This window comes from Taudactylus pleione, unplaced genomic scaffold (assembly GCF_031769625.1).
Source record: "Taudactylus pleione unplaced genomic scaffold, aTauple2 ptg000479l, whole genome shotgun sequence".
NCBI lineage: Eukaryota > Metazoa > Chordata > Amphibia > Anura > Myobatrachidae > Taudactylus > Taudactylus pleione.
The window spans coordinates 12605764-12622339 of NW_028284881.1; the positions used below are offsets into that span (position 1 = coordinate 12605764).

The following is a 16576-nucleotide window of genomic DNA, read 5'->3' on the forward strand; positions in this document are numbered from 1 at the left end:
CGGATTTTCACCAAGAAGGCCTTGTATTTAAAAAATATTTATCATTTTGCTCCCTTCCATAAGTAAGTAATTATGGAATTTGTTCCATATTTACACAAAATATACTTTAAATATCCTTGAATCTTAGGGCATGTAAACAAAGGTACTTTGTGTATCATCTTGCAAAGAAGTGGTCTTGCCACTGACACACATTAGAGGCAGCCATTTGGGGATTTGATCCAATATTCAGCATATAATTCCCCTAAGGATATCCCTAGTAATTATATCACTGAGGTATGAGGCACAACGTTGTTCCCAGTGAATTTCAAGGCTGAATGTGTAGTCCACAAAATGGCTGCCAATACTGTGTTTATGTGACATTACATTTCTTGATGATGTGTAAGCATTATCTGTCCCTCAGGTGCTGTTTTACAATTTACAAACATCATTACATTCATTATACAAATCAGTTGTAATATCATATGTATAAAAAGTACACAGTGACTAAGAGGTGATGTACACTATTGTTGCCTTATGTTTCATGCAGATAACTAGTTGAGTGGATTATACAGTTTTCAAATTAAACAGATTGTTTTCAGGTGTTGGCAAACAGTACAACATATTACATCTATATTATCTTATAAGCAAAAAGTAAAAATAATAAAACACAGTTTTGTTACAAGCAAAACTTGAAAAAGAACACTGTGTTAAAGAATAATTACACATAGTGTTATGGAAATGTAATGTGGCAGAACATACAACAGCATATCCTTGGATTTAAGTCACTTGGCATCTAAATTATAATCATAAAATTGTAATTGTTTTTGCAGTCTTTTACTATTTCTCTATTCTTTGCTTTAGTTACCAACCTGCAGGGTTGGATTGGAGCACAGGGGTACAGGGGAAATCCCCAGTGGGACCCACTGTCCGAGGGCCCCATCCCCTACTCTAGGAGTTAGGTTCCCGGACCATGCACTCATGTTATACATTGTTACTCTACTACTAGATGATCAGTAACTTGGTGTAGAAGGATCATGGATAAACTTGCTTGGTTTGAATCTGCTACAACAAGATTCACCCTTCTGCCAATCAAAGTGGGTGATCCTGACACAGACTTTATGAAGGGGCCTTATTCTTTGCATGTCTTCTCTAAAAGTTGACTAAGGCCCTGATTCAGAGCTGGACGCTCTGAATCAGGGCTGGTCTTTTTTTTTTTTTTTAGAACGGCCTTCTGGCCACTCGCATAGCTGTGGGTGACCACCCACAGCTATAGCGAGCGGCCAGGAAGATGGTCACGATGATCAAGACCATCGCGACCATCTGGCTTGCGACGAGACCCTTGTGGTATGGTCTCGTGGCCGCAAGCCCCAAGTGATGTCAGTGGGGCCGGCCCCAAACAGTCGGCGTTCACATGGGAATGCCGCAGTTTGGGCAGCCACCCCCCCGGCCCGCCCACCAAAGGGGGCGTGCTGTCACTCAACATCGACAGCACGCCCCCTTTGGTGTGAGACCCGGAGCGACGGATTGCCCGTCGCTATCCGGGTCTCACGCATGCACACGACAGAGCCGGCTCCGTCGTGCACAAGCGCTCTGAGCCACCATCGACCCGGTTGCGAGCGCTCAGCTCTTGCGACCGGGTATGAATCAGGTCCTAAGTCCCCCTGTGGTGGCCTCTAGCGACTAGCCACACCCCTTATGTTTGGGCCCCTACCACTATATTCCCTGGTGGGCCCTTCATGACTGGGACCAGTCTGACACTGTTAACCTGGATTTATTACTTTACCTTCACATTGCTGCAAGCTATTCTTATAAATACCTGACTTCCTGCCGTATGCATTTTGGTGCATCGTTTTGGCATTTGAGATGGCTGGTAGTTTGCACAGCAGGTGTGACTTGGCAAACTAATTTATGTTATAAATACATATTGTTGACTATGGTCCAGTAACTTAAATAAATAGGATGAGACTTTTTGGACTGTTGAGAGTGCAGGCAATTCCCATCAAGCAATCACTGAGCCATTTAGTTGGTGGGGCTTGAAGATGCGAATACACTGCCACATTGATGCAGCAAAATATATCAGTGAACAACACTCACCTGCTCTATTCCTACCTGACCATCACATCTTCAGGAAGCAAGAGGAAACGTAGACAGCTATTAGAGATGGCTATTGACTAGTTAACCATTGATGGTCGCTGGTTTGAAACCAGCGACCATGAATCATCAATGGGCCCAGATCACACATGCTCAGACTGCCATCGCACATGGAATTTTATTTTTTACTCACATATGCACCTAGATTCTTCTATTTCAGCCATCACACATGTGCAGACCATGACCGCCAGCTACCAATGTTCACCATCGGTGAACATACATTGATGGTTAAACCATTTACCATCAATGGTCACTGACTATCCCTAGCAGCTATGCTTATCTTTGTTAATGTCATTAAGGACCCATAAATATTAAATCAACTTGGATTCATTTTAGTGGCCATTTAACCAGAATTTGTATGTACTGTATGGGGATGGCTTGTATATTTACAAATGTCTCCTGCCTTTGGGCCTGATTCAGAGATGGACGCAGATTTCTGATGGTTTTTTTATCTGCACATGCGCAGGATCTGTACGGCACATGTGCAGATCCAGTCCTGCAACGTCGGTCGCAGTGCCCTGAAAGCCGTAGCATGACTGATATGCTGCTGGCATTTGGGGTTGTCAATGGGGAGCATTCCAAAAAATGGAGGTGTGTCGTCCCTGTTTCCTGGTTGTGCCTAAGCCAGTGGCTGCGTCCTGGGACGCAGTTTTCAGTGGTCCCGGCAGCATGATTTCTGGACATCCTGAGTAACCTGATGGTTACTCAGATGTCCGATGGCCGCACAATGTTATTTTTATTTTATTCTGGCTAGCCTGGAATGGAGGGGTGGAGATTATTCAAGGTTTAGCTAGGAAATAGGTCTATGGACTTGCTACAATGCTTCATTTAAGCCTCATTTGGCTAATGAAGTGTACAAACACCTACCAATGCCAAGATGGAGGTGCTGTGTGAGAGACGCTCTTTTGTAGCCCAGTACTGTATAAAAGGGTAAGTGCAAATATAGTGCCCTGGAGAGAGAACTGCCCGTGAGAGGGGTAAGAGCTTCTGGCTAATATGAAGATGAGAGTCTCCTGATAAAAATAGCTCCCAGCAGTCATTGGAGGGGCAGTTTCTGCATCATAAATCAAATCCATCTTATCTAATGAACCCCCTGCAGTGAATAGAGTGGGGTCACTGTGAAGTAGTGTGGTGTGACGACTTTTGAAGAGGGGGAGAGGTCCTAGGGTAGACATAAAGCAGTGAGAGCTTAAGTTCTGAGATGTGCATTGCCAGTCCCATGAAGAGGTTGGAGCAATGAGACACAGACTGGGTATGAGACATCTGTAAATAGTCTGCAGAGGGGGAATAATAGGCAGATTGTGAGAGGACCCCATGTGAAGAGTTGTGTCCTTTGGTGACGATATGAGCAGCAGCTGAGAGCTACAGTATACTGTGAGAAAAGCGTCAGAGCTGCTGCAAGAAATGTGATTTCCACCAAGTACTACGAGATGTGAGATGCAGGGTGATACAAGTTCAGTAACGTGAAGTATGTTTCCTGTTGTGGAACTACAGGTACAAGCCTGGAAATGTATTCTACTAAGTGGCTGTGTGAGTGAAACCTGATTATACAGCATTATTTCATCTGGAGCAGGTGGTGACAGAAGATTAACAACCATATTCTTAATATGTCCAAGAGACTGAGCTGGAGGGAGAAGGTGATGTTCAAAATGTCAGGAGCGCCTCCTGATGAACTGTCTAAGCACTGAGCAGAAGGAACAAGTACCTACCTAATAATATAAAGCTGGCTGAAACCATATTGGTATTGTTTGACGAGTCATGTGCAGGAGTGATGAATAAGTGGAGAATCCTTATTTGTCTATTTTGAAACCCAAGATATGTGCTGCAGGAAGAATAAGTAAAGATTGTGAGCAGAGATGAGCTGGCTCCCCTTATTTGTTTTACACTGCACCACCACCACCACCACCACGTGACATCACCTTACATCAAGCTGCTGTAAAACCTTCATGTGAGGGACCCTTTGGCTCTTATGGACCACACCCTGATACTAGCCGGGGCAAAGAGAGCAGTAGAGGTGATGCACTGCCCAGGCACCTCATTCCCTGTCCAGGCACCTCATACCCTGCGCAGGCACTTCATACCCTGTCCAAGCACCACATACCCTGCGCAGGCACTTCATACCCTGCCCAATCGCTTCACCTTCACAATGGGGATACATTTAAGGAAAGGTATAATTCTCCTTCAGTCTCTGTACTTGGAAATGAAGTGCACTGAGGGTGGAAGTGCAGTTCCCTGCTCATACAATCCACCAAAAAAAGAAACTTGTCCCCTTGCGGGCTCGCTTCACTCGGGCACGGTGGCTCACTTTGCTCGCCACTAGATTATGTTCCCCCCTCTGTGCCCAGGTGGATAGTAGGGAATGACGTTGGACAGTAACTGATGACGTCAGGGTACAGAATCTGAAGGGGATCTATCCACATCCATACATTTAAATCATATTTGCAGATAGGGAAGCCAATCCCACCCCATTTTTGTAATCACGGAACTGATTTCTACAAATAAACTATTATTATTCTGTGGTTCCCAAAGTGTATCAGGTATGGTACTCTGCCTTATTCTCTAAGAGAGATCATTTGTTTATTTATTCTTTTCTTTGGAAAATTATTTGAAAGTTTAGATAACACACTCTTTATAACAACATGTCTGCTTATGGGCAGCTTTAAAAGGGGTATCTGACAGGTAGCGACTGATGGTTAGGGACACACTTGTTATTGAGATCAGTGGTCAAATAACCAGAGACTGTATTTGTAATATACACTGTACTCACAAGAAGCCTCAGCCAGCGGCAGAGAAGACACAGCCTCACAATGAATCACTCCCATGAGGCTGCACTGCTCCTGATCTCCACAGGCCAGAGAAGCAGGTGATGGGCTCCTCCAATCAGAGCTCAGCACATGTTCCTCTGACCCCTCTGCAGTGTTATGGGATTTACCCAGCAGCGCACTGCAGTGTGCCCTGATCATGTAGCTGCTGGGCATGTAGCTACTGGGCCCCATTAACACTTGATGCTCTGGCAGCCTGTCATTGCATGCTTAGATGGTTGGCAGATTGGCCCCTTTTTCTACCAAAATCTCATAATTGTTGCTTCCAATCCCGGAATTAAAATCTCTGAGTTTTTGAGGCTAAATCCCAATATCCTGCAGGTCAGGATCCTGAGATTGGCTTCTCCACTTGCAGACTTTTATTTATAAGACTCTAGGAGATCCCCAGAGGGGGTAACCAGGGGGAAGGTGTGGGGTGACATGGCGCCATGGTTGCATAAGCATAGCTTCCCTTCCCACTGTAGAAGGTAGCAATTCTCCACGATAATGTGATTCGACGCCAATCACATCATCAAGACACCGTACCACCTACTTCACTGAAGGGTGCGACATGCAGGAGACTGACGTACTCTCTCTGGGGAGTCAGCAAGTATGAGTCAGGTGTTAAACCTAGAAACACAGGGCCTGATTCAGCTTTGGGAATAGTGAGAAACAGCACGTAACTGATCATCTTGGTGAAACCATGCTGCATTGCAGGTGGGGCATATGTAAAATAGGCAGAGAAATGTAGATTTGGGAACCGTTTTTCCAAACTGACATCTAAACTGCAGTGTAAAAATAAAGCTGTGCAGTATTTGTGGGCTACATGCAAAAGCAGCCAGTATTTTATTTACCCTACATGCAAAATAAAATGTATGTATTTGCACCCCTTGCATTGCAACATGGTTTGTCCTGGTACAGAGTTACATGCTCTTTCTCACTCTATTCCCAAAGCTGAATCAGGCCCACAGTCTGATAATACATCATATTTAAATATGTTTAAAGTCTCTTTATCCTAGTAGTCATTCAATTCCATGTACTTCTTCACTATTACATTTGCAAAGCCACAACATCCCATGAATTCAAAATAACTAGACTGTAAGGGGTGCAGACTAGAGTGCATTATTTCTGTGCCTTGTCATTGTTGCATTGTTTTTGTAGGGTATAAAACATGGTATGATATATATATATATATATGTAATAAATAAGGAATAAAACAAAGCAATGCAGATCGGAGACCAAAATCATTCTGGCTTCTGGCATAAAAATGTAACATAGACATGACATTTTCAGATCTCATTTACTAAATGGACATATTTCAGTCCGCACAATGCAAAGCAAGGCCTGAGGACAATGACCATTCTCCTGCACCAGTGAATGATGGTCGTTTGTTTTTGATTTGTTTTGGGAGGGAAGGATGGGGGCATCTACATTTTTATTTCAAGAAGCAGCTGCTGAATCTCAAGCAAAACTATGGTAGTGAATTTATATCCAAAACACCTGGAATCCCATCATTACAATAGAAGAGATATTATATATACGTCTCTCACTTAGTTTTCTATATGTTTATAAGCAAAAGACACAGACAGCACAGGACAGCAGGCAGATCGGTGCTCATAGTCCCATAGGAAAAAAACCAAAGATTAACTTTTGCCTCTGATGTAACAAAATCCATCTTGTAAGGGAGGCTTTATATGAGAAAGATAAAGCAAGTTAGTATATGTAAATCTCCACGTTGCCATATAGGTGCAGAGGGGTTGCCTTGTGTCATACATGCAGTACACACAGTTTATGTATATCTCCACAAACAGTGTACATGCAAGTGGGATATGCCATGTGCATGACGTGGGGTGCCACATGACAAGTTTGCCATCCATAGACAATGAAACATTCCAGTTAAGAGCGGAAAACCCTGAAAGACACAAAAAAGAACTATATTAGCTCATTTAAAAACATACTTTGAATTGGACATAAAATTTGGACAAACTGTAAATAGAACATATTCATATTGTTCGAGGAACTGAAATACATTGAATGAAACATAAATCAATTGAAATGCGAAGGGCCTTTTACTTCTAATGATAAAAAAGTTAAATATTTTTTAAAGCCGTTTAACAATGAAATTGTAGACTTGGAATGTGCGGACAGAGGCGTCACCGGGTCTGGTGACATCTGGTGCGCACTCTGACTATCCCTGCGCCGGAGACGCGCCCGCCCCCCAAAAATGTGGTGTCACTTAAAATAAATGGGCGTGGCCTCGTGGGGGACCCCGATGACTTCACTCCGGGGACTGGGCAGCCTGCAATGTCGGCTCCTCTTCTATGACAGGAGCTGGGTGCTGCAGGAGAATGTCACACTGCAGCACCTGGCTCCTGTCACTGAGGAGGAGCCAGCATTTTGGTGTCACCCCCTCCGAGCATGAAACCCGGGTGCGGCCTGCACACAGTGGAGTCATGAGGGGGTCATGACGAAACTGTGGGCCTGATTCAGAGCCGCTCGTAAGCGGCCGCTCGTTCGCTCCGAGCGATGTTCGCACATCTGTGCATGCATATGGGTCGCAATGCGCATGCGCCAACCAGTCAGTGCGATCGGAAATCGAGCGCTCGCAAAATAGCGAGTGCCTGCTAATTTGAGTGACAGGATGAGGCGTTTGTGGGTGGTAAGAGGGGAAGGTGCTTGAAAACGGGGAGTGGAGATCCGAACGCAGGCGTGCCAAACAGTCAAAATGGGCGTTTTAAGGGTGTGCATAATTAACAAAGCAGCGTCATCGACCACGTCACTTGGTTGTCTCTTAGCCTGAACTGTTCGCATGATTGCGGTAGGAAAATCCTACCACAAGCACTGCGAGCAGTTCAGACGCCTTTCGATGTACTGGATTAATCAAATAAATAGCGGAGATGACGTAGGATGCGAGTGGCCAGGGAGCGTCTTTACAAAATAGCGAGCGCATGTTTCGTTCGCTCGCTCAGACATAGAGGCGTCAACAGACCGCAAAGAGCCTGCCCCTTTTTGTGAACGAGCGAGCGCAAATAGCGTCCGGCTCTGAATCAGGCCCCGTGTGCGGACGTGTTATCCTTAACAACTGTGGCCATTACATCTTAACATACCCAGCAGATTGTAGGAATAGAAGCTTGATAAGAGGCGGTGGGGTACGTCTCCTTGGGTCACACTAAAAGGGCTATAACATGATTCACCGTAGTACAATTAGTTTTATTACCTGGTTGGCCAACAAAAGATGCCTAAGGGGAGCTCAGTAATACCCCTTTCCCACTGCTGCAATAACCTGGGTTATTGCAGGGTTTACCTGGGCCGTGGATCAGTGGAAAAGGGTTAAAAAAAAATAAGTGAAGCGACCAGGGTTGGACACAGGAAGGACCCGGTTTAAGGGACAGTGCAAATGGGTAACCTGGGTTGGACGACCCAAGCCCCATTTACAGCATGGGGAGATCCGGATTTCCCACGCTTGTGCATTTAAAGTACAGTTTTGAAATTTCTAGTTACTACTAATGTCAGTAACTGGCTAATATTGAAAATGTGTGAAAATGATGTCAACATTACCCAACAAAGATGAGAAATATTACATAGTACTTTATTACTAGTTTTATGAACATGTTCTTTTCTAATTACATATGGAGTAGGTTCCTTTTTGGTGAACAATATAATAGTTTTAGTGGAACAGCCTAATAACTGCACGGTAGATGACTAATCTCACCTCACCACCCATAAAACAGAATTGAGGGTGCAGAGTTACTGTAGCTCTATAAGATACATACACCATGCTTCAGCAGTTGCTGGATTTTGCTATTTTTCTAACAAGTGTACTTTTCTGTAAGAGTAATTTTGTGACTGTAACAGTACCATTTAAACTCACTCGTCTGAGTCCTTTTTGCTTTCTTCAATATGGGCAATAGATTCAGATCTGAGACGGTTTGTGACTTCATAAGTTCGCAGTGTGACTCCAAAAATATCTTCATGGTACCTATTGTCATCCTGAAATAAGAGGCAATTTAAGTAATCAATTTCATATCTGCAGCTTAACTGTAAAGGTTTTGTTAATCACAGCCATGGTCATGTTTCATTTCTTCACCTGCTCAAATAAGCAGCCATAAAAAAGTGAAGACAAGAGGAGCAAACTGGAGGCACAGTAGGCATCATGGAGTTAGGCAAGGTGGCAGAGATGACACGGCAGAAACAAAATGAACAGACATGCAAGTGAAGATATGGTACATGAGTGAAAATGGGACTATATACACAGTGAACAATGGTATGTGTATATGTATACTCACCCTCAGCTTACTAACGAAGGCTCCTGCCTCTTCAGTGCTCATGTTCCCACGCAGTTTCACAATGTATTGGAGACTTTTGAGAACGTCACCGGCCATAGTGACGTCGCCACATACATATACATGGCCTCCTTGCTCCTTCAGAGCTTTGAAAGTTACCTCAGAGAGCTGTTCACGGAGCACATCTTGCACGTATTTCTGTCATTCAAAATAAAAGTGTGTCATCTAGACTGCTCTACGCTGCACTGAAGTACTGTAACGCCACATATGGTAAATTTTTGTCACTTTTATTTTAATACATGAAAGAATAATATACCTAAACATTTCTGAGAAAAATAACCTATGCATGCACATCACAGGGCTAATGGGATCGGCATGAATGACCGCCGGACGTGAGCCCAGCGGTTGAAATCCCGACGCCGGCAGCCCGAACAGCACAGATCCCGACAGGGCAGGTAAGTACGCTATCCCTACCCCTCTCCCCCCCCCTAACCCTCCCTTAGGGGTGCCTAACCCTAACCTCCCCTCAGGGTGCCTAAACCTAACTCCCCCTCCCGGCACCCTAAACCTAACCCTCCCAGGGGGGTGCCTATCCTTCCCCCGCGGGTACCTAACCCTAACCCCCTCTTCCCCTAGCCTGACCCTCCTGGGTGGGTGCCTAACCCTGTCCCCCTGGGTGCCCCTAACCCTCCCCCCCGCGGCTGTCCGCTCGCGACGCCCGGCTTACCTTCGTTCAGTATGCCAGGCGTCTGGATTTCGGTGGGTGGATAATGATAGGCGTCGGAATTACTCCGATTCTGGGATTTCACAGTTGGGAAATTGAATCAGGGCCTCAGTCTGTATCAGCCCTGTATCAGAAATTGAATCAGGGCCTCAGTCTGTCGAAATGCTGACCGCCGGCTTCTTGACTACATACCGGGCTGATACAGACTGAGGCCCTGATTCAATTTCAGACAGAATAGCTAAGCTGCTCGCAAGCAGCTTAGCTATTCCGTCTGTGCTGATATGGTAATGCAGCAGGAGACATCACGCCTCCTGCTGCATTACGTGTCCAACGCAGCATCGGTTACTCTGCAAACCATGAACTGGCTAAGGTGACCCATGGGATCACGCAGCCAACCGCCTCAGATGAGTGGAAGAGGCCAGGAAATCTCAGCTGACGGAGATCCTGGCCTCTTCCCTCCCCCACAATGGCGGCGACACGCCTCCATTTCAGGAAACGGAGGCCATCGTCGCCCCCAAATGGCAGCAGACTGTCAATCACTGACAGTCTGCTTTCAGTTTACGTGCAGGCTCGCAGACCCGTTGTGCACATGCGCAGATTGGGTCTGGTGTCTGCGCAGATTCTTGACCATTGGGAATCTGCGTTCAACAGTGCACTAGCATGCACTACTGAATTAGGCCCTGAGTACTATGCCGGTCTGTGAGTGTATCCTACGTGAGTTCACACTGCCCAGAAAGCTAACACATGCAAATGCAGAGCTGCACACATTTTGCACATACTCTGTCGGAAGGTGCAGGAGACTCCAGATATTTCGGGTAGTCCCCTGCACCCCCGGAAGAGTAGGCGGATCTTCCGCATCCCGTCCACTTCCCAGTGAAGTGGCAGGATGGGGAGATTGTAGGGGTAAATTGCGGATCTGTACGGAGGAACAGAACTAAAATGACACAAATTGCGTCATTTAGCCCCACCCCCTCCTTGTGGACCTGCAAATTGCTCCATTTTTCCATGACTGGGCAGGACCTAATGACGTGGAGAGCCCAGCCCCCCCGAAGCTGTCAGCTACATTTCCTCTACGGGCTTTTCCCGGAGAGGAGTTAATTAACATTGGCAAGTTTAAGTAATATTTAATCTATTTTAAGTATAAGAATTATGTTGGCAGGCACTAGCTCAGGCATACCAAGAGGAGCCCAAGTGCTAACTTGTTTTTTTGTGGCCCCGTCCCAAGTATCTCAAACCGTATACTTAGCAGGCTGTGTCTGGTTCCCTCTATGACAGGAGAAAGCCTATGGTGCAGGTTTCCATGTCTCAGTGGGAACAGTCCAACCTGCCAAGCCTGGTACCGATTATCTCACATTGTAGGGTGGACCATGCCAGGCTGACTAGCACTGGGGCTGGTTGAGGTATATGGTGGTGGTGGGAACTAAATATTTATTTACTGGAGTTTATATCCCCCATTCTTTTCAATAGGTGTTTTGCATGTAGAGCACATACAGTAAAGCCTATTGAAATGCAAGAACCATTGTAAGAAAAGGAAAGAGGGGCTATATTTTAAAGCAAATTCCCATTTCTAAATTGTTCCAGAACAATACAAATAATTTTATTTAGGAAAAATACATTATTTACTAGATTAGTGTTTGATCAATGAACATAATTAACCTTTACTAGATTCTCCTTTTTTTGCTATATATCAACAGATGTAGCCATCCATTCACAATTCAGCCTGTTGGATATAATATAAAGGTACATAGAGAAGTACATTTCACACCACAAGCTCTGAAGCACAACTTTGAGAGGAACTTTGGCCCATCTACTATCAGCCTTTGCCCTGCCTCCACGCCTGACCTCCCTCCTACCCTGTCCTATATATAAAGTCACACAAGTGAACAGATCACTACCGTTTGCAAGATCAGCACACTCAGTAGTGGAACTGCACGGGGAGTGGCCAACATGGGTCTTGAAGGTGAGGGTGATTAGACAATGCTGATCTCCCTGACACACACTTTTGATACCCTGCAACCCAGAACCCTACTCTGCTATGAAATAGCAAAGTGGGCATCCCCTAATTGATGCATGTGCGGTGTTTGCATGCGCCGATTGTACATGCTCGTAAGAGGCACTGCTGTGATCTTTTCAGAGCAGGTACAAAGGCCCAGAAGATTATGAGCCTGGTGATACACAGCTGAACACACTCATCATTTAGAGTCTTCTGATGTGAAGATCCAGATAGTCTCAATGAGGTGCTGGCTATGCTGAATTTACAACTGTGGACATATTGATAAACAGTATGTGATGGATGGATACAGTTAGTGCTCTAAATCTAGCCAAGCACACCCTAAAAAGTCAGGTTACACATGAAATTCAATTACTTTTAATTGGTTGAAGAAGCGCAACTAATAAACTTGATGAGCAAATATGTCCCTAAACACTTATACACTGTCATTATAGTCTTGTTCCAACTTAAACACTATGTTTTAACTACCTTTGGTTTATTTGGTTCCCGGGAATATGCTGTGAACAGTTCTTTAAACACTCCTTTGTTCTTCACAAGCATGGCCTCCTCTTTGTAGATGTGATCAATTTTGGATTCCCGGCATCCAAAGACAAGGATCATTGGACAAGGTTTCATTCCTAAAATAATAGCCCATCAATCATCATTTACTTACTATAAATAAAAGTGATAAGTGTAACCTAAAACTCACAAATGATCACTTCTATTAATACCATGAAAGGAATACAAAACAGCACTATGGTGGAGGAATGGAATTTTTAACTTGTCTTTAGAATTGTCCCTGCTTGTACTCCATATAAGATAATGTCATATCTCAATTTTCCAAAAAAAAAATCAGACTTAATTAATACCAAATAAATGATTCTGCCTAAAGAGAGTAGAAGAAAGCTATAAATAAGTAATAACTGCTCCTTGTTAAGGAAAATATTTTACCCTAGTAAAATGAAATGCCCCACCTTTGTGCTGCATATCATAGATACGTTGCTGCCAGAAGCTCCTGAAGGGTGCAATGCCAGTGCCAGGACCAATCAGGATGCAGGGCACATGTGGATCTTGTGGCATGTGGAAACTTGCAGCACTGTTCAGAAGATAATAACAGTGAGATGATGAAACCTATGCGAGCTGGTGAGTAAATGCTTCTTTTTGGTATGTGAACTGAGCCATTTTATTCATATAATGGTTTTAAAAGATGAACCTCATACAAAACTATTACTTGTCTTTCAATCACGTTGTTTTGTATATCATGGGGATATTCTTTAATAAAGAATTGCATCAATAGCTGGAAATTGTGCATTCACATTGCACTGGACAATATTCTATGGGCATGATTGTCCAAGTAGGAAATAAAGTAGCACATATTAAATAGAGGTAAATACAGCTGTTTCCCCACAGAAAAGAGCAATATGGTTTAGTGTTATCGGATGTGTATAAATATTTGCAAATTAGACACTGGACATGCAAAATGCTCACTGTATCCAACGCCCATCTTAATATACTGCTCAGTCTTACTAGAGGTACCTACCACTAAGCTACTGTATAGGATTCTGGTATGGTACTGGTGCTTACCATTCCGGGGTTACCCAGATAAATCTGCCGCCCGACATCAGTGGGAGTCGGATTTACATATACTAACCACCAATGGGAGACAATTTATCTCACCTCTGATGGTATGTCCAATTGTCTCAACCATGCAAAAATGATGGTTATATTACATAGTAGATTATATTTTACCCCAAATAACCTGCATAAGATTTGGCCCTCTTGTTTTCCATTCTGTTACCACAATTGTTCCCTCAGTAGAGATATAATGTATATCTTTTGGGGCTGCCCAGTGATACAACCTTTGGGAACAGATTTGTTTCAGCTGGTTTCTACAGTGCTAAACACACTGGGTACCCTTGATCTGGAGGTACAGTAGCACTACTGCGCCTGTATCCCTGCTGGTGTTGTGTCATATCCTGACTGCTAATCGGGCAGCATTGGAAAGACCCTTCTTCTCCCTCAATTACTAAGGTTGTGAATAAGGTTCAATTCCATTTCCAGAAGGAAACTACTCTGCATCCTCTCCTTTCTTTGGGCCTGGTTCTGATTCTCAGTCGGCTCTATATACCGTCACAATCAGAATAAAATTTTAGCAAAGTGCTTATCTTTGGACAATTCTGAGTTGGAAGGGTCTTGGCCGGTCCTCTCTGTCCATGAAATGGGAGTAATTGGGCAACAACATTGCAAACGCATGTCTTACTGGAGTGTTATGGGCTAGTAAATCTGTGCTATTCTGTGAAGGGACACCTGACAGATCTCTCGCACCCAGCATGGGGCAGTTGTAAGTGCCAATACTAATGATGAATGATTTCCGCTTGTAGCTTTATAGCTATGCACCTTAACATAAGGTATGTATCTGATCTGGCGGCGTAGCCGTCCGCACTTTGCTGCACCCAGACGTTTTACATGCTGCTCACAAACAGACCCTTTAAATGGTTTTACTGGCATGAATTTACCACTGATGGAGCAGGGGCCGTCTGCTCACATACTCCCCCAGCACAATCCCTTTAAACCTTAATGAACATGGTTTAAGAAGGCAGAGTGCCTTTTTGTTGGCTTTCCATTGTTCCTTTTCTTTTGGCGTTGTGTTGTTAATTGCTTACACATTTTGTACTGCTAGTAAACTGTCTGTGTAGACTTGTGTCATACCCCTTTACTGTACCACCTCCCTCTTTCCCTGGTCTTATTTTTGTATCCCATTTTCTAAGTTTAAATAACTAAATATAAACTATACATGCAAAAAAAAAGTAACAATTGTGAAGAAGACCAAGTTCATGAGAGTTTACATCCTTGTATGTAAGTGTATGATGATATAACAACAAGGTCGATTGTTCAATGCTTTGAGCTGAGCAGAAGAATAATAGCTTGGTGAACTAAGGGCAGAAATGCTGTAAAGCCCCGAAAATGCAGTTTTCGGGGTGTTTATCGCATTTCTCAAATGTACTTCATCTCGGTTGGCGTTACCTAATAGAAGCCTATAGGCTTCTAATCAGGATGCCCCCCTGAGAGGAATCCAATTGGATCCCTCCCAGCATCCCCCGCAGCATACGCAGTAGGACAGCAGAGGGACTTCTGGGTCATAAACCCGGAAGTACCTTTATCGCAAAGAACAGCTGTAGGTACATCGACGATATTATCGCTGGTTTGTACCCCATAATGGGTGGTATGTACAGCATCGTGGATGCAATGTTTAGTATATCCCGCCCTAAATAACTGAAGAATCAGGAAAATCTTGATGTTGGTTCTAGATTAGTTCCAGTTCACTGAAGATGCATTATGTAGGGCACAACTACAATGCCAATGGTCAGGTTTCATCTTGAGAGCTCTTTTTAAAGTACAGTATACGCTGAGGGAGTCTAATAGATCACGACCGTGAATGAAATGGATATACACAGAATGCGGTGGGTGTATAAGAAAAACCTAAATTGAAGTTTGGGCTTAAGGCGTCATGGCATACAAAGTGATTTCTTGGCCTATTGTAGTTTAGTTCAATAGGACCATGACAATGCAGTATAGCTCTAGTGAGGTAATACTTAATTTACTATCAGCCTGGTACTGGGGGGAAGTAACACTGGGCCTAATACAGAGATGGACGCTAATGCCGCCACAGCTGTGAATTTGCACGAGCTGCTGTGGGAAAATATGCAAATGTAAAAGACGCCTAGATTTGTATTGAGACGCCCACTGGGGCCTTTGCATATCCAAGCAGCTTCTTATAAAGAAGCAGCATCAGTCGCAGAGCCTTTGATAATCAGCCTTCTGAGTAAGCCTACGGCTGTGTCTACCGAGACACTGGAGCCCCCAAAAATGGGCTAAACACGCCCGCACTTTTGTCACCACTCCCCCCCCAACTCCCCCTGACTGTCAATCACACTACGAGTAAATAGTCACAACGAGCGACTACGGTAATGTACTTTGACACGTGTGGTGCGACTTGCGACCCATGCACAGTTTACAGATTAATCACTCAACCGTAAATATCAGCATTGCGTCCATCGCTGAATCAGGCACAGTGGTGGTTAGTGTATGCTGCTTTTAAAAGTGAGAAAGTGCTAATTAATAATTTATGGTAATTGTCTTCCCACAGTACTATGACAGGACTCTATGGGCATTATTCAGCATGAATCAGGATTCTGCGCAGGCATCTGACCCGTTCTGTGCATGTGCAGAACGGGTCTACGATCCCGCACGCAGACTGGCAGCAGGCAGTCAGGGATTGACAGTCTGCTGGCGTTTGTGGACGGGGAGGGGGCGGCGATGTCCTCCGTTTTCCGAAACGGGCGCGTATTGCCGTCGTTGGGGGGGGGGGGAGAGAAGAGGCCAGGATCTCCATCGGCTGATGGAAATTTCCTTGCTTCTTCGTCTCATCCGCGGCGGCCAGCTGCGTGGCCCCATGGGTCACCTTAGCCGGCCAATGATCAGCAGGGTATCCGATGCTGCATTGGACAATGCAGCTTGGATACGTAATGCAGCAGGGAGCGTGATGCCTCCTGCTGAAAAACCATATCTGCACAGGAGGAATTGCAAAGCTGCTTGCGAGTAGCTTTGCAATTCCGTCCGTAGCTGAATAAGGCCCTATGTACCGTCA

The 16576-nt window shown here is 44.6% G+C and overlaps 1 protein-coding gene across 1 annotated transcript in view; it reads right to left on the minus strand.

Moving 5' to 3' along the window:
- Positions 1–6215: 6215 nt before the first annotated feature.
- NOS1 (nitric oxide synthase 1) overlaps positions 6216–16576 on the minus strand; it is a 101806-nt gene continuing 91445 nt past the window's right edge. Inside the window, exons 24-28 of the mRNA XM_088449102.1 lie at positions 12903–13024; positions 12418–12566; positions 9218–9412; positions 8790–8921; positions 6216–6843 (exon numbers count right to left, since the gene is read on the minus strand). Of these exons, the coding sequence (XP_088305228.1) occupies positions 8799–8921; positions 9218–9412; positions 12418–12566; positions 12903–13024 (589 nt within the window). The 3' untranslated portion in view covers positions 6216–6843; positions 8790–8798. The remainder of the gene's footprint in view (positions 6844–8789; positions 8922–9217; positions 9413–12417; positions 12567–12902; positions 13025–16576) is intronic.